This window comes from Terrapene carolina, unplaced genomic scaffold (assembly GCF_002925995.2).
Source record: "Terrapene carolina triunguis isolate 2854851 unplaced genomic scaffold, T_m_triunguis-2.0 Scaffold62, whole genome shotgun sequence".
NCBI lineage: Eukaryota > Metazoa > Chordata > Testudines > Emydidae > Terrapene > Terrapene triunguis.
Genome location: NW_020664413.1, coordinates 53,883,118 through 53,902,225, shown reverse-complemented (window position 1 = coordinate 53,902,225; position 19,108 = coordinate 53,883,118). Strand labels below are relative to the sequence as shown.

The 19,108-nt window shown below is 40.1% G+C and overlaps 1 protein-coding gene across 1 annotated transcript; it reads right to left on the bottom strand.

The window, feature by feature from the left end:
• Positions 1-224: 224 nt before the first annotated feature.
• On the bottom strand, positions 225-18,428 carry COQ10B (coenzyme Q10B). The gene is made up of 5 exons (XM_024195291.3): positions 18,326-18,428; positions 13,173-13,322; positions 9,228-9,420; positions 5,710-5,811; positions 225-1,699 (listed from the first exon to the last, which is right to left on the bottom strand). Exons 1-5 carry the CDS (start codon positions 18,397-18,399, stop codon positions 1,532-1,534), a joined length of 687 nt encoding a protein of 228 aa, XP_024051059.2. The 5' UTR covers positions 18,400-18,428; the 3' UTR covers positions 225-1,531.
• Positions 18,429-19,108: the final 680 nt, after the last annotated feature.

Genomic DNA, 19,108 nt, shown 5'->3' with positions numbered 1-19,108 from the left:
ACAGAAGAATTAGCAGGTCTTGTAAAAAGTAAATTAGTACCCCTGTGATTGAAGACTAACAGTTTTGTATCACCAGACATCTACTGGAACATGGAGAGAAGGAGATTTGTCACTGTTTAGACATATTGGGTTGTGTATATTTAACACCTGAAGTTAAAGAATCAGACCGCTGCAGCTGCCTGAAGAATGTTGTAACTCATGATGTCCTCCAGGGAAAGTGAGAGTTTTCCTTCAGTTTAAAGTTTGCAGAGGGCCAGAAGTCTTTAGTTAGTCTCATGGTTCCTTGTTCCTAGCAAACTGTGAAGCTAATCTAGGGGGAGGGAAATTGTGCACTCAGTGTAATGCCTGCAACTGATTTAAATGAACTCAGTTTAAGAATCTGAAGGGATTCAAGTTTTCTGGGTATCCACTCTATGTACACTTAATACATTTACCCCTTTTCCCTCTCAGAAAAGTTAAACTTTAGATTTGAAGCTAAACATTTCACTTAATTTGACTTGAGCTAATGGTAAAATTAAAACAGGAATTAGGCAATTCAATATAATAGAAAAAGGATGCAGATCTATTCACTCACTTAGTTTATATCTTTAATTTTTAAGAGACAATTTAGCTCCAGCTTGCTTTTGGAGAGGAGGGGGAATATAGAAAGTTATAACACAAGGGACTAGCCCTAGTGACTGGAGATAACAGTGCCAGCCTCATCAAATGTGTTCAAAAATCCTTGGCATAACTTACCCCTTTCATTGTTTTGATGGTAGTACTGAATGTGTAAATTTAAGTAGATTTTTTCTAAAAAGCTTAATTGCTCCCTTTAGACCTTTTTATTTTTTAAGTCAATTACATATACTTTGTACACTACCACACTGATTTAGTTTAAACTCATAAGTTGTAGAACAAGTAATTGCTGCTCTTAACTTCTGTAATGTGTCAGTTTATATTTTTACCACAGCTACTAATGTAAAATGGCACTGCTTTGTCTACTGGAGCCTTGTCAGTTAAAAATGTATTGAAACTGTCCATTAGGGGATTCTTCTTTCAGTCTTTTGGAGCATAAAACTAGTATTCCTGATGCAGGGGAAAGTAGGAAGTTAAGGGCAATTGTCTTAAACTTTCCCTGAACTTGTTTAGGTTGATGCTAATATGAGAATAAGTTACATATGTTCAAAAATTACTAATAACTTAAACTTCATACACTTATTACAAACACTGCAAAAAAATTAACAGTTTAGATAAGGCAGTAATGCTGATGTGCTGTTCATTATATAATCAAACTGTTTGGCAAGGTAAAGGCAATCTTGATTGGCTAGCTTACAGTAGCTGCCACTCAGTTTGTTACAAACACCACACCCTGAATTGCACTTGAAGCTTAATATTCTATGTACATGGTTCCATATTATGTGCATGTTTTGTACAGCAATATATTACACACAAAGCTAAGTTAACAAATAGATGCCCACAGAGAAAAGCACCTCTTATAAATAAGGTGTACAAATTAGATTATAATAAAGATAGAGAGCTAACTTTTTTCCCTTTATGTGTGATGAATTTCATGAAACATTAGCTCCCGAGGTATACTAGTTTCTGGCCCATAGATTTTGGATGCTCTTCTTTCAAAGGCAGCTACCATCTGTTTAACAACTTCATCAAAAAATAGTGTAGCAAGTTGCGAGTGTAGAAGTGAACGAAACTCAAAAGAAACCTGTTTGAGAGATCAAGAAAAAGAGATTGTTCTAGCATCTACCATTTCAGTAAATTGTCTTGCTTTATCAAAAAGTCCATCTCCATGTACTTAATGTGCATTATATGGGAAGTGTGGCTGGTATTTTTGAATTGTATATCTAGCACAATTTAAAAAAAAATTCTTTTTAGGAAGTGGAGCTTTAACCCTCTGTAAATGAAGTTTATATACAACTCTAAAAAAAATTTCAAGTGAAAACTCAAGCCATTCAACTCAGTTTATTTTTAGATAAACGCTTTCATACATGCTGCATCCCAGAATACTTCATTATTAATACAAAAGCATGATAGTTATAAAAAAAATGAAGATGATGGGTGAATAAAGCATGCAGTTATAAGTTAGTGACTGAGGAAAACAGACCTAGAGAAGTGTGAAAAGAGATTTGCATTGGTCAGAGCCAGGTGAGTAAGGGCTAGCAGACATGGAGTTAAGTCCAGAGACCATCTGAAAAGGGAAAAAAAAGGGGGGGGGGGGCCTAGATCTTGAAATGGAGAGGGAATGTGTAAACACACTTGAACACAAAAGACATTTCAACACTACATCTAGTTTTTACCTTGACTGGTGGTTGTCATGCTATAGCTACATTTAAAGCAAGGAAAGAATAATATGGCAATTAGGGAGGGAGACCAGCTGCTACTCTTCCCCATCCATCTTTCAGTACCTAAGGCTATAGCTTTAGGTTTGCTGCAAACTACATTTGCTGCTCTCACCACCTTTGGATCTAAGTATTCCAATTAGTGAATGGTCTTCCCCTTAAACACAAAATGAGAACAACTGATTTTACACAGAACTGATGTACTAGTTATAAGCAGCAAGCCCTAAGACTACTACAATACCAGATTTTGGATCCTATCATTCTCTAACCATTTAACTATTCTTGCATTTAAACCAAAAATATTGGTATAAAACAAGAATGACAGGAAGCTTACATAACGCATGACAGCCATGTTACTGTTTACGTGAAATAGCCTGTCATATTACTTTGTGCTGTCCATGGTTTTAGTTTAGTTAGGGAATACTCATCTACACTATAAACTGGACTCGTGTCTTAACTCAGTTATATTGGTTGCATACACAAGTCACCCTATTAAGAAATATCTTTTTACAAAATTCCCATATGGTTTAGTAGGTGATAATTTACCACAATCAGTACTGAGCTGCAGCCTGGTGTTATGACGTACTCCGCTGCTGCAGGTGCAGTCTTTCCTGTAAGATGCTTAAACATCAAGTGTCATTCTTCCTAAGAGTCAGTGTTAAGAGTGGTGTCCCCATTAAATTCCAAATGAGGCACTCATAGCCTGCCTATAAATTGTCCTTACAGCTTCAAATAGATACAGCAGTCTTCATCTGGAATGGTGCTGCATATTAATCTACTTACACATTCCAGCACAGAAACGATTGTTTACGGGATAAGGGGTTTTTTGAGTAAAGTAGGAGTGATGTTAAGGCAAGCACATTTTGCAACTCTCAAAGTTCTTAAGGGAACAAGAACTCCAGGGCAGGGACCCAGAGTTGTCATGCAAACAAGTATCAGTTTAATTTTGTTTAAGAACTTCTGATAGTACAGATTTTTCCAGTGAACTGCAAACAACACTATGCTGTACTTAAGGTCTGTAGGAAGAATGGTTAAAAAGGGCTAAAACACAGCTTAGACTCAACTACCTCTCATTCAGAATTCACTGCTGACTTGGTAGAAGACTGGCATAGTAGCCTGTAGGAACAAGCAGCAGCTCACAGCTCAGATTTCTATTTTTGCATCTAAATCTACATCCCTAAAACTAATTTTTTAGTTGTTTCACTTAAACCCTCAGTTATTGCAAATAACTTAGTTTTACTTGGTCACATGCTCTTCATTTCGCAGATGGGGAAAAGACTTATTAAATTACTTAGCTGTAGCCACACAGCAAGTGAGTGGCAGAGCAAGGATTAGCATTCCAAAGTGCCTCACTCAGAGTCCTTTTCTACACCCAATGAACTAAACTGTCTCTACTTCTGTTACTGACACAAACCATTTACCCCTTCAAAATAGCGTGGATAGCAAAGGGCCATGATAGCAGTTCAAGTAAAGTTGAACAGTGTCCGTTTTAAGGCCAATTTTGACTCCTTTTAACAAAGGTGTCAACCTAGAATGCCATAAAATGATTTAGGTAAAAAGATTTTTTTTTTTAGTTTCTGTTTCCTTAGAACAAGGTAACTGGATTATGGGATTTAAAACCAGTCATTCTAACTTTCTCAACTCAGACAAGGTTTGGGATAAAGCCTTCAGCATTTCTGCACAATAATCATCAGTGGGAGCTAGCATACTGCTTTTTTTTGAGGCACTTTAGGATAATACATTTTTCTGGGGAGCTTTTACGTTCTATGAGTAAAAGAGTTTGGGGGTCCATACATCTTGCAAGATTAAGTGGCATGTCCTGTGAGAGAACCAATTGAATTTTACAGGCATGTGCTTGTTTTTCTATTACTGAACTTGTGATGTCGCCAAGCCCAATAAACAAGGAGATTAGCCCAAGCAAGAGGGTCTCAAATTACAAGAGGCACCAAAAGAGCTTTCTCCTATTTACAAGAGAGTTTCTTAAGTCAGGGAACTCCAGCAGGTGGCAACAGTATCTACTCAGATCGGAGTACAGCATTTGCTGCTGTAGGCCAGGCTATATACAGAGGTGCAGGTTTACAGGTGGGTCCCTGGCTTGGGAATGACCAAAAAACAAACAAACACACAAGCATACTATATATAGAGAGAGACAGACACACACACACACACACACACACACAGAGGAATTAGGAGATAAATTTTAAAAACTGAATAACTAAAAAGAGAGAAAATAAATAGGAGAAACTACAGAAGCAGTAATACAAGGAAAAAGCTACCTAGAAGTATTAGCAAATCAGATAGTGCATCGAAAGGGCTAACAGTTTTGAACTGCAGTGGTTTCCCATCATAGAACAGAGAGTTATTTGCCCTGAATACAACTCCAGTGTAACTCTGTCTGGAATACTACATCTAACTGCAGCCACCTCATTACCAAACCATATAAATGGCATGCAGGCAGTTCATAAGGGAGCAAAAAGTGATTGGGGGCTGGAGCACTTATGTTGAGAAAAGATTAGAACAGAAGAGCTCATTACATACAGCTTGGCTAAGAAACAACCAAAAAGGGACTGGATAACAGTACAAAGAAGGAAGAAAGGACTATACACAAAAAAGGAAGAGTCTACTCCATGCTAAAGAGCAGAGGGAAAATACCACACGTCCTAACTGAAATCTATTAGAGGTTGTGGAATAGCCAACCAACAAGTGGTGAAGTCCTCTCCATTGGAAAATTTAAAACTAGAAGCTAACATGAGAACAATCCTGTATTTGTGGGGACATGGTCTATATCAGGGGTTCTCAAACTGGGGGTTGCAAGGTTCTTAAATAGGGGGTCATGAGCTGTCGGCCTCCACACCCCAAACCCCGCATTGCCTCCAGCATTTATAATGGTGTTAAATATATATAAAAGCATTTTATTTGATTGGGGGAGGGGGGTGTGCACACCCAGAGGCTTGCTATGTGAAAGAGGTCACCAGTAAAAAAGTTTGAGAATCATTTGTCTACATCATCTAGTAGGCTATTCTATCACTGACTTACAATTATCCCATATGTATTTGTTTGTCTGGCAACCTGGAAAACACCAGCATTAAGTGTTTAGTAGGGTTTTTTTGGGGTGGGGGTGGGGGGGAAGAATACTCAACCCCCTGAAATACTTCATTGCAATGGAAGCTAATGTTTTCATCCAAGAAGTATTTCTCATGAGGACTACAAAGGGAAATTTTCACATGATAAAATTTAACAGAGTAACTTTTGTAAAGTTAGCTTGATTTTTCAGTGCATGTGCTTAGCATATTTTTCATTAGCAACAGCACATTTGTGTTTAAGTACATTTCATGTCCCATTTCCAGCAGTCAGTGAGCTTAATTACCATACTTACTGAAAAATCCAAGGTACATGTTCTTGGATAACCTGGGATTCCCGGACCGAAACGCCACACTGTTTCCAGATGATTAAATAGTTTCCCATCTGTGCAGGATGCCTAAAAGAAAGTTTGCATTAAGCTAGAACTAAGCTCTTGTACATTAAATATACAAAGAAAGTTAATGTTTCCACATTTCACTACATGTTAAAGGGCATGGTGCAGTGAAGAATTCCTCCTGCATCGAAGCCAAGATAAGATCAGTTTACCTAAAATAATTTAAAGCAATGCAATCAAGTTATCTGCATGAGGAGCAGTTCTTAGGTGGAAAAAGGAGGGTGCGGAGAGGGCCAATTTCTGTTCTCATATCCACACAACAGATTTCAAACCAGGTGCACAGAACTAAGAGATCAACATATGTAGGAGAAGCAGAATAGTGCCCTAGTATTGTAAATTGCAATTATTTAGTACCATTGTGCTATAAGTACCGTAGTTTTAAACAAAGCATCTGATATTTAACCTTTACTATTTCTTCTATATATGCACTGAAATGCCTCCAATATTTGTAATTACACCGTATAAGTAGTCTTAATTTGTAGATATTGTCTTTTGATACTAAACAGTATTAGTGGCTGTATGTTAAACTACTGTAGGTCTCAAGTTCAGCCACCTTTGTAAGTTTGAGAGTTCACAAATATTCTATCATGAGAAATACAGGTCATTAAGGAACATATTCTACCACTTTCACTGAATGAACAGTCTCATTGATTTCAATGTAAGGGTTTAATCTATAGAAGAATAGCAGAATCTAGCCATAAGTGTACATATTTGGCTTCAGTTCCCAGCAAGCAGTGTTTAAGGGTAGATCTGATTAGAGTCCTTGCCTAAAGCTTTATATTAGGGGAGCATACTGGTGTTGGCTTCATAACCTCCACTCTGGGATTAGAAGATCAATGTAGCCCTTATTTTCACTCACTCTTGTTTGCTGTCCAAACCCAGATTTGGGCTGGCCATACTTCCAGCAGAGAAGGACTGAACAATGCTCCCTCTTCAAGAGTCACCCAAATGCTGCTCCCCAATTGGCAACTCTTCTAGCCTCAATGGATGCATCAACACTAGAATTTTTTCCCTTCACATTTGCCACTGTTGATATCAACGATTCAACTCTGTCAGCAACAGCAATGGTGGGTAGGCGCTGCTGGTGTTTTAGCCACCCATAACCCCACAAGGTAGAATGCCAGCAGCTCCTTGTTTACGGTACCATTCCTACATTGCCAACACTGATGGATCTGAACGGTGGGAATTTTTAGGGGAAAAAATCCTTGTATAGACAAAGACAGTAGGTCTGGGAGAGACCTTAAGCACCAAAAATAGATTTCTCCCTTCAACACTCTTAGGGGTGAAGTATTCTAGTCCAGTGGTTCTCAACCAGGGGTCCACGAGCCCTTTCAGGGGGTCCAAGGAGCCCTGCGGCTGAAACCCAGTGCCCCGAACCCCAACGCTGAAGCCTGGAGCGGTGCGGGGCTGAAGCCAGCACCCCATCCTCCTTACCCCCTCACCCTCAAGATGGGAGTGGTGCGGGGCTGAGTCTTGCACCCACTTCTCCACAAGCCAGGAGCAGCGCTGGGCTGAAGCCAGGAGCCGCACTAGGAGCCCCTCCCCTACCTGTACACAGCCCCTAGCTTCCTCCCCACCCCCACACAGCCCCTAGCTTCCTCCCCACCCCCACACAGCCCCTAGCTACCTGATCCCTGCACCCTGAGTGGTTTTCAAGCTTTTTGAACTGACTCCTCCCTTTGAGTTATATTTTTTGGTTGCATCCCCCCACAGCCCAGACAGGCTGGGTGGCCTCAGTGAGTCAGGGGTGGAGGTGGCACTCCCTCCCTGGACCCCATTGTGCAGAGCTGGCTTGAGCCCCACCAGCTCTTCCCCCCCACCCACCCCGCCCAAAAAATAGAAGTAAAACTATGCCTATGCCCAAGGGTCCCCCCCCTCCCCGAACCCACTGGGCTCTGGCGTTTTTATAGCACGTTGAGGGGGGGTCTCAGCAAGAAAAAGGTTGAGAACCCCTGCTCTAGTCTTCTCCAAGACTAGATGAGCTCTTTTAAGGTGCACTGTAAATTAAGAGATAGGCTGCTCATCAACTGATGTCTACATTCAGCGTTATCTTTTAGGTCAAGAGCCAGTCTTGGCTTCCAGTAGGGAAACAGTAGGGAGAGAGTCCAGTCAGCATGTGAAACCTGAACTTTCTGCTGTAATTGTTCAGCTGTCTCAGGTCCATGATCAGAGGGAGACCACCTTTTTTTCCCCCCAGAATGAGAAAGTACTTTAAATAAAAGCCCTTTCCCCCCACTGTACTATCTTGGCATCTTATATCTCCCATACTTAACAAGGAATCCATTTCTGCTCTTAACAGTGTTTTATAAAAGGAATCCCTGGAAAGAATGGGGATGGGAGAAAGAACAGATTTGGGCTGCTTATCCGAACAGTTATCTTTGACAAGTTATCTATGACAATTCTACTCCATGCTGCAAGAAAATCGAGGAGACAATTCCCAAAGTGAAGGAGAGGTGTGGGACAAAGAAGCATAAAAGAAATAGAGATTAGGTTCCCAAGCAACCCTTGGATTTGAGCCTGAGTAGGTGTAAAGGACAAAAGAGCAGCTGAAGTGCCAGACCTCTGCTTAAAATGTTGTCCTTTTAATCTGCCTTTTTGGTTACTGCCATGGTTGAAACTGTTATGAAGAAGGGTAAAAGGAAACAGATGAAAGTTATTGCCTCTGGAACGTGAAAGAAGATGAAGCAGGTTCCTTCTCTTCTGACCAGGTTAACCTGAAAGACAGAGCAGTAGACACAGTCTCCATCTTCTCATCAGTCTTGCTACTGAACAAGCCTTCACCATTAAAGGGCTTGAGCCTTTCCAGCCAAATAATGTAAGTCATGAATGCTGGAGGAGAGTGATGACAGATGCCACAGTTCTTGCTGAAGTGTCTGAAGCATCATACCCTTTTTCTTTGAGGAGTGGGTAAGTCAAGATTAATTTTAAGTTTAAAGAGGGTTTTTTTTATATATATATATATATATATATATACACACACACACACACACACACACACACACACACACTATATATATATACACACACACACACACACACACACAATATATATATATATATATACACACACACACACACACACACACACACTAACAAGCATACCTTATAATGAAGAGAACCAGGAATTTGTATATACACATATCACATAAATGGCTGGTTAGTTCTCACATAATAAAAAGAATAAGGCAAAGATTTTTCTGCTTTGCAGCTCACATTTTAAAAACAATGTTCAATATCCCTCAGCTGTAATTAGGTCTTAAACAAAAGCTACACACAGTCTTTGAAAATACAGCACCACTCAAAATCATTTTTGAATTTTGTTTTGAAGTCATAGTTTCTTGTTTTCTTTAAAGAATTAAGTTTATACAATTGGATATTAGGAAAAGTTACACACAAGAAATACACAAAATAAGAATTACCTTAACCAAGTGAGGTCTCACTAGGGTAACAACTGATGTATACTTCTCTACCACAGGAGGAAATCCTATTTCTAAGTGGGCTTTGCAGTATCCAGAACGTTTGGATAATATGTCTGACTTTTTACACCAAGGAACAAAGAGTTTGTAGTCCTCCACAACAGCTACCACTTCATACATTTCCTGCATGGAATAACTGAAAATAGAAACATGACATTACCAGTTATAAAACTGTAGTAATTTAAATATAAAAGCTTTCCAAGTTACTATAAGTTACATGGGCAACTTTAATTTTGGTATTTCAAAATGTATGAGTTCTTGACTTTGCCGCCTTACATCCTTTTAATATTTTAGCAGTAATTTATTCAGCACTGTAAATGCTGACTACACTTTACAAAAAGCTAAATAAAGAACATTTCCATTCTAAAAATCATACAACTTAGAATCTCAAAAGATACAATCAACTGAAGACAATATAGCTATTATTAAAAAATGTACAGGTAACTTAGCCAATTAAAAATAGTTAAGAAAGAGTTGTAAGCAATTTGGTACAAATCAGTATTTGCCCAAGGGAAGCAAGACATTGGAATAGATAAGATGCCACAGGTTGGGATGAGGTATGTTGGTAAAACTAGATGGGGAAGCCAGCACAGTGCTTACCCACCATCTGTTCTGTCAAGCTGCTGCTATTAGTCCCTTGCATTCGAGAGCTAAAGTCCCAACCCTACAAACACACAAATGAGTAATTTGTAATTTCATGCATATGACTAGCCCCTCATATCCGTAAGTGTTTGCAGGATTGGAGCCTAAAGTTACTCAGTATTTAAAAAAAAAAAAAAAAAAGGCAAGCTAAAAGCCAATTTCAAGCAGTCTGCACATGCAATTCTTCAAGATAAACACTGTTGGTACTAAATTTTAGAAGTGTCTCAAAAAGGGGGGAACCTTTAAGTCTTAGGTTTTGGGGCTTTTTCAGCTACTTCTGTATCAAATGGACTTTATCAAAAACAAAACCAAACAAACAAACAAAACAAAACACCTAAAGAGAAGCCATTAGGCTAAAATGCTGGATTTAATAACCCCCCCCCCCCCGACTTTTTACTCATTTACTCAGAATCTCATTCAGACCCTTAGGGTGAAAGCAAAGTGGAAATTCTAGTCTTGTCTTGAACTAGTTTTTAAATTAGGTAAATGCGGAACGGAATTTTTACTGATTCTGACCCATATGTGAAGTAAATATTTATATCACCTTCATTTGTAATGGTCAAACAAGGATATCAGAAGATGGGAAAAAATGTTGCTATTTTTCCTAATTATCCATTAAGGCTCTTCAAATACTGCACAAGTGATTTTCCACAGAACAGTTTTTATACCTCTAGTTCAGACTTCTAGAGACATGCAAAATTGCAGTAAATTCTACAGAGATACAGATTCTGTAGATCTTTATCTTTTCATCCCACCCTTTAGCAAATCAGCCACATTAATGTTTTGCAGATCTGCATGCTTTTAAAATATACAAACTTTAAAAATCCTGTATTATTAGGAAAGCTGATACAACTGCTAGAGGCAAAGCTGCAGTAGTGTTTCCAAAGTTGGTTTCTGTTGGGAAATGATTTTTGGAGTGGTTTTTTTTTGAAGGGGGAAAGGGCAGCAAAGTGGGGTTGAGTATATGCCAAGTTTGAAGGGAAAATTGCAGCTGCTTTTGGAAAGGGGAGAAAGCTAACTTGCAAACACACACAAATAATAATAATCTTGCAGCCATTTGACATGGTAATTGCCCTCACTGAGACCTGTCAGAGTCTTCCAAAGAAAACGGATTTTGATTTAACCAGTTATGACCCTTTGAAAGTCAAATTTTGTGCATATACAATACAATGAATATACAAGAGTTTCTGGAAAACAACAGATCTAATTAAAGAATCCTCCTGCTGCTGTAGTCTCTTTTCTTCTATCTGCCTCTAACCCTTCAACTCATAACTCCTCCTTTCTGCTTATTTCACCTCCTCTTTTCTCTTTAACCACTCTCCCTTATCTGGCTCCTTTTCCTATTATCTTTTATCGCAGTGGGAAAACCTTAGCTCAATCCCATCTCCAGACCCTTCATTTCTTCAATCCTTCAGCAATGCTGTGAACTTCCTAGTTTAACCCTCAAGATACATCTATCAGCTACCTCAGGAACTCCATTATCTTATCCCATCAGCCCTTGTCCTCTCATCACCCTCATCCTGTGCCCAGCATTTTGTTGTCTTCCCTCATACATCTTGTTTAAACTTCACATAGCAAATTGCTTGGGGGCATGGACATTCTTATTTGTTTGACGTGTTAATTACATTTATGGTGCTTTAGAAATAGTAAGTAAGATCAGCCCATACCCACAAAGTGCTGAGCACCTCCTGATAAGTACAGAGTGCCCTGACTTCCAAAGTGCATAGCGCCTTGCAGGATTGGACCGTAAGGAAGTATGGGGATGGGTTTAAATTAAAGATTAAAAAATTGTAAGGAGCATTTGGAAAAAAAATTAAAAACTAAATTCTGATCTTGAGTTTCTCCTAAAACAACTGGTGACATTACAAACAATTAAAGCAAAGAGGAACACACAGCCCCTTTTCTGCTTTAGGTGTCCCAATGTCAGTCATCAAATTGAGAAGAAAGAGATCCTGAACTCTTGCATGCGTCCTATCAATTTAAAATGGAGGTCCCTAAACTGTGGGGCACACCCTGCTAGGAATGTCCGGGGGGGCATGGTGGGGCCTGGGCCAGTCCCCACAGGGGGCGGGGAGGGAGCACCACCCAAACCCTCTCTGCCCCCAGCTCAGCTCCAGTCCTGCCACCAGCCGCGTCCTCGGCTCCTGTCCCCAGCCTCGGCGTAGCTCCGCTCCTGGCCCTGCCCCTAGCCTCAGCTCCATTCCTGGCCCAGGGCCAAGGCCAGGAGCAGAGCCGCACCTGGGAGCAGCCCCATTCCCAGCCACAAATCCACCCCCAACTGTGGACCCAGCCCTGGCCCCTTTACCCCGTCCGTGTCTACCCCCCACAGCCGGAGCCTCGTTCCTGGTGGAAGGGACAGGGGTAAGGGGGGGTGACCTTCAAAAGTTTGGGGACCACTGATTGAAAGTAACTCCTTAATGTTTAAAAAGCATTTCATTCCATCTTTAAATATATGTCAACAATGCAGACTTATGGATCCAGCAATAATGTCACATTAACAAATATAATTATATGTCTGACAAATTAAAAAAAACAAAAAACAAAAACAAAAAAAACACACCACACAAGCGAGAGACATATCTGGATTGTGACCAACACTCCTCAGTACTAAGAGACCAAAGAAGTATAGTATTTCAGCTGGGAGGTAGTCCTTTTTCCTGCTCAGCTACATCCAAGTTTATCAATTAAACAAAGGTGCTCTACAGGAGGAGAGATACTACACTGCAACAACTACAAAGAAGAGATGTGTCAAAAGTGAAAGGGAAGACTGTTTTTTATTAATAGCACATTATTGATTAAAACATTAATAGATAGAGGTATGTATTTGGTACATGCATTATACAAGTTGTTATAAAGATAGGAATTAGTTTTCTGCAGAAGCAAATTAAATGGTTAAGGCATTCTTTCCACTGGAAGGGGTAGCTTTTTTATTTATTATAATTTTTTTTGAACACCAGGTTTAATTTCTGGACAAGACAACGGTCACATACTAAACCTTTCAAAACTGGCTAGTGATTTTTAGTATCTTCATTTTCTGGGTTTCAATTGGAGGCACTTAAAAGGGGCCTGATTTTGAGGGGAGAGATACTCTGCACTTTCTGAAAGTCAGGCTCCTTTAAAATCATTAGTCACCACTAAACATAAGCCATAAACATTTCTAGTATTTCTGGTTATCTACAACAACTTGTGGAAACCAAATGCACACAGACATCTATAAATCTAATTCCATAGTTCTATTATACAAACCCTATAATCCTTCTCTCAGAATATTCTTTTCTTTTGTTTCCAAACGGTGAAGCAATGTTGAAGAAAGTTCTTCTTGCGAAGGTACGGTTTGTTACAGATGCTTGCATTGGAGGAATTCTGCTCATCAGAATACCACATGAAGCCAAGTGCCTGCAATTGTGAAAATGTTTTATTATAGTGTGTTTTTGATTAACAAAACAAATTATTAATGCAATGAAGTGAGACAGACAAGGTGGGTGAGGTGCAATAAAAGATATGACCTGACCTATCTTATCTCTCTAATATCCTGGGACCAACATGGCTACAACACTCCATACATTAAAGTGAGACATACAGGCAATCTGTTCTACAGTATTGCTGAAAATTTTGGATTCAGATGTGAAAGTGAGCTCCGTAACAGTCTGTAAGCTGTTCAAGATGCAACGTTAACCTTTTTTTGCCTTTGACGAAACTAAAAATAGCTCCCGGTCACGGAAAAAAAATTGGCACACAGTAAAATACAAAGGCTTCCCTTAAGACTTGGCTTCAAGTCAGTCTGAGGCCATACTCTAAACTGAGTTCACTTTGACTTGCAGAACAGCATTTCCTGCTAATACATAAATAGTTTTCAGAAGTCATCTCTAATATTTTGTCCCATTCTGAATATGTGAACAGGAAAAGAAGTGAGATACACAGCTGAATTCCATTAAAAATACATTCATATTTTTATGTTTCAGATTACGAGAAATTGGTTTCTCCTCCCCCCTTATTTCTCTTAAAAAGCAAGTTCCTGGCTGCATGGCCTTTTGGAGAGGAAACTACATTCCTTATCCTACTTTAGACATTTGTTTCTCCTGAAAGAGTTGAGATCATCATATATAATCTTGAACTCAAGTGTTTTCAGAAATAAAACCTCACCATTTACTTTTCAGAAATACTTATAAAGGTTATATCTGTAGTCTGTCAATGAATTGAAGATTATGGAAAAATACAAAGCATATTTCAGTTTTTAAATGTGAATCATCACATTTATAGATCTACCTACACTGTTAAATTCTCGACTCTGCTTGAGTTGGGATCTATCATTGTTAAGAAGCACTAATATATTTTATACAAAAGTTAACCTCAGGAAGTCCCGATTCCTGGCATCAATGCACTCAAAAGACAGAGCTCTACTATCTACCAGTGGTACCTCTCCCCATAATATCTAATGAACTATCTATTTCTATCATATTTCTAACAACACAATCAGAATTGTAACTCTAGATTCAAGCAGTCATATGGATGAGGAGTTAAAAATGGAACTGACCTTCCCCAATAAGCTGAAAGTTTTTTTTCCATAGCGTACTTCTCCTTAACCACTGAAGTCTAGCAAGTTATGATAACCAAGTGTAAACTGCCAACTATTTAAAGAAGAAACTATTAACTTTTGCTAGCCTGTGAAACACCCAATAATATCCCACAATAACCAACAGTGTAAACTTATGGGGCAGACATTCAAACCACCATGGAAGCATCACATACCTGCTCTGCAATCACCTCAATGGAGCTTTATTACAGGACATTCAAATAATGCTGTAATTATACAAGCCATTTTACAAACATTCTTGAGATACAATCCCTGCTTTGAGGAGCTTATATAATAGAAATATCTACTTGAGTAACTAAATTCTATTCAAAACTATCATGAAGACTTTTGACAAAAAATGCTTAAGCCCCTAAGAACTGCAATAGTAACCCTCGATTGTACAACTACCCCAGGGCTACACTTGCATTTAGTTCTGGTTCACCATGTTAGCAGGCAGAAAACCAATCTGGGAGGGACTTCAGAAGAGAGCAAAGAACACGATCAGAGTCTGGAGAGATAATATATACATATTTTGTGAGGTAATAAAACATGTGAAACAAGACCATAGACTACAAATATTTAAAACTGTAAACACCAGAGACAGAAAAGAATTACTTGGGATTGTATCGGAGATACAACCAGGAGTATTGGTATGAAATTAGGAAAGGGAAAGTTAGGCTGAGTATCTGGAAAACCCTTGAGAATGACATCTATTTGACTGTAGGACAGTTGTAACTCAAAAGATGTGAATACAGTCCCATAATTTAGCAATAGTCTGGACAAGATGCGGCAAGGGGTACCATAGAGAAACAGTCTTGCAGTGCCAGAGAGATGGATATGGATAAGGATTAATTATTTTATCAAATTTCTATAAATCTGGCCAATGCACTCAGAAAGCTTGGGATAGGCCTTATTTTACATTTAAGTTAGCCTCTCTCGACCACAGACAAAAATAAAACATGAGAGTTTTTAACTATGTATGTGGTACATTGTCAAAAATAAATGTGTATTTAAATTTCTGTAATGATCAGTAAAAATATTTCAAACTATTTTTCAGGTAAACTTGTTTTGCAACTTCCAAATCCCAATCCTTTATGTTAAATAACATAAATAAGAACAATGAGAAATAATTGCTGATAGATAATGTCTAGTTTAGAGTTTTAATACCATTCAAGGCAGGCATGATTAACATAAGAAGAAATTACAAGGTTAACAAGTCTGGGGAAGTTTCATATGGAATACTGCATCATCAGTTTATTTTCTCTTTATTTCATCTGAAGATAAATCAGATATCAAGAATGTGCTGTTTTCAGCTCCGATTCAGGAAAGCATCCTTACAGAAGACATCACTTAAATACGTAATACCAGTGGGACTTAAGCATAGGCGCTTTCTTGAATCAGGCTTTTAACTCTTTCAAGGTCACATGTAGTAAGTAGCGAAGTATTTAGTTTAGGTATATAAAAAACAGTGCTCAACACTCATTGTTCATCCATCTTCAAACACTAAATATTCCCAATTTTACAGTTAGGGAAACAGATGTAGCGTATTAGTGACTTGTTCAAGGTCACAGAGGGCAGATAGCAGCAGCGCCCATATTAGAATTCAGAAGTACTTGGCTTCTAGTCCTGCATTCACCCGTCTCTAGCAACAGGGCAGCCAGCTTTCACATCTTAGTATACTTTTTTACTATTATCCAATCCAATCATTTGCTGCTTTATCTCCGAATGCTAGGACACCAACTATGGTACCACATGGCTTTCATGCTCCATGGAGTAAACAGTTACTACTGTATCTTACATGTTCAAATAACATAGACTCCATGATTTTATTAAATTTAAAAAAACAGATCGGTTTTAAGATTAAAGTTGATTAGAATCAAGTACTAGAAGAAGAGAGATATCTAACAAATGATAAAAAAGACTGAGATTAGTACTAAGGATGTGCCAGTGTAACCGTATTCATAGTTTCTCAAATATCAGTTTCATCAAGTTAATGTCAACTGGTGGCTGTTTTATGGCCTTTGACACCAATGTGACATAAGTTGATCTCATTCCAAATCCCAGTGGACATCAATTTCTCCCTCATTAGTTAGTTTGGTACTCAACACACAGGCAGAGCAAAGCTCACACATTAGAAGGTTGTAAGCAGCTGCATGGTGTTAAGATACCACATAGACATCTTTCCTTTTCACATAATTGTGCAGCTTTCCACAGTGCTCCTCTCTGCACTAGATGACAAAGGAAAAAAAAGTGCTTTATGGAAGAGTGGTCTGAATGTCTCTCCCTCTTTTATTAATAGCACATTATTGATTAAAACATTAATAGATAGAGGTATGTATTTGGTACATGCATTATACAAGTTGTTATAAAGATAGGTTTATATACAAGTTTGGTACAGATTGGATCTATAGCTAAGTATTTGGTAGATAATGAACATAGTGCTTATAAAAACCCTAGTAATATCTACCCTCCCCTAATTCTTTATCTCACTGTCAATGACAGAAAGTCCTGAACACACTATCATTTTAAGACAAGTTACACATGGATCAAAAGCACCTAAACATCATGTTTCTTTAAGATAGGATATAACCATATTCAAATGTTACTAGGTACCAAATGTTACTAGGTATCAAGATTCTAAATAACAGGCTTTTCTGTGTTAGACACGGTTTCTGGGAATGTTGTTTGTCCCCAAACCACACACATTAAATCATTTTAAAAAGCTACTTTCATTTAACAAGGATGAACTATTTTAGTATCTCCAGCCCACATTAAACTTCACTTGAATGTGGACAGGACATAAAATGACATTTTTTTTTCCCTCCAAAGAGGGAAAAAAAGATCCCACATTTTGCTACTTCAGTCCGTGTCAAACAACTGAATGTAGTTTATGACATCATGAAGGGATTTCAACTCCAGCCTATTTATTACCAGTTTTAAATACGGGGAAAAGGGGAACCACACACACACCGTACCTCAACCTTAACATGGAGGCACAACCAGCAGCTCCCTAATAAAAATAAAGACTGGAAGAGCCCTTTTATTATTTCACTCCTTATTAAGGGAAATAGTTTGAGTCCATTTTGCTTTCAAAGTTTTCTTTTGTTTTCACACAACCTGCCTCTATAATTGAAAGACTGGGTTTAACAGAACCGGTTGTGACACAAAGTGGGTAGGTCTTGACTCTTAATTAACCTTACATTTATTAAAATGTCATGACATAGGTCTTGAAATATGTTTGAAATGTGCCCCAAAATTATATATATTGGTTCAGCTAGAGAGAGTGTCAGTTTGTAGACTGTTAATGTTTTGCATGTCCTTCAAGCAGAACCAGACCTTTCATCTGCAGTAAAGTTTTTTGGAATCATCACAATACTCCTGTGACAGTATTTCACCCTTAAATTATCCCCTTAACTCCAGCGTGATGTTGGGGTTTCCCCTGAGGATTTGCCTAGCTACCTATTTATTGCCTTTGAGTTGGAAAGAGCCTTGAGCCCCACGACCCCAAGTACCCAAATCCTCAGCCAGATGGGGGCTCCGAGAGGAGCGAGCAGTTTCCCCGCCCAGCGCGTTCACTCTGGAGCCTACTGACCGCAAGGCGAATGTCAACGCTGTTAGTTACCGCCACTCAGCTCCCGGGCGCCGGGTGGCGCGAGCAGGGGCCGCCTCTCACGAGGTGGAGGAGCGGCTCAAGGGAGATTCCCAGTGCCTAGGCGGTGGGAGGAGCCGCTCGCAATGCGGGGAAGAACGGGGCGCGGGGGGGTCACTAGCCCCTTTAAACCTGCCCATGTCCCTGTGACTGGCCGGACGCGAGGACCCCGCCTACCTGAGAACGCTTCTGTGCGGCGCCGTGAGCCTTTCGGCGAGCACTTTCCCAAGCGCCCGGCCGCTCCGCGCCATGTTCGGCCCCGCTGCCTCACCTCCCCATCCCAGTCAGTCAGCCTAACGGCTGCCAGCGCCAGACCCGCCCCCATCTCTAGCAAGCCAATCACCGCGCAGCAGCCGCCCACACGCCGCCAATCACCATGTCCAAAGTCCCGCACGTCACTGCTATGTGAACCGCGGTGTCCTACCCTCGACACACCCTCTCCCACACCCACCCCATGACTCTGGTGCGCGAGCGCGAGACAGAGCTACGGGACCGCGCACAGTCACAAGGCTTAGGGCCGGCTTTGTCGGGGTTACATAAGGATGGGCGCACCAGGGGCGGGACGAGTGCTGGAATCAGCCCGTTGATTGGCCGAATGGCGTGACACTCAGTAGCCCTTAAAGTTACACAGCCTGGGGTCGCGAGGAGCAAGACACGGTATTGCGGCGTGTCCCTCCACCTCCCGCGTTCTGCGCATCAGCGCGCGGGGCAATTCCCCCACCAGCCTTCCATCCCGTTCCCGCCTTCCAGCTCCCCCCACCGCCTAGACCCTGCCTCGTCTCCAAGCCTCCCCTTAGACTGCCCCGCCTGGTCTCGTTTCCCTGCGCCTCAGCCCACACCCCGTCTTGCCCTTGGTCTCCAGCTCCCGGCCTAGGGTGACCAGATGTCCCGATTTTATAGGGACAGTCCCGATTTTGGGGTCTTTTTCTTATATGGGATCCTATTACCCGCCCCAACCCC

Excerpts from the sequence above, each read along its gene's own strand:
- COQ10B (XM_024195291.3), bottom strand. The coding sequence starts at position 18,399 with ATGGCGCGGAGCGGCCGGGCGCTTGGGAAAGTGCTCGCCGAAAGGCTC. Across the intron at positions 13,323-18,325 it reads CCGCACAGAAGCGTTCTCAG|GCACTTGGCTTCATGTGGTA; the intron begins GTAGGCGGGGTC and ends TCACAATTGCAG. Across the intron at positions 5,812-9,227 it reads TGAGACCTCACTTGGTTAAG|GCATCCTGCACAGATGGGAA; the intron begins GTAATTCTTATT and ends ACTTTCTTTTAG.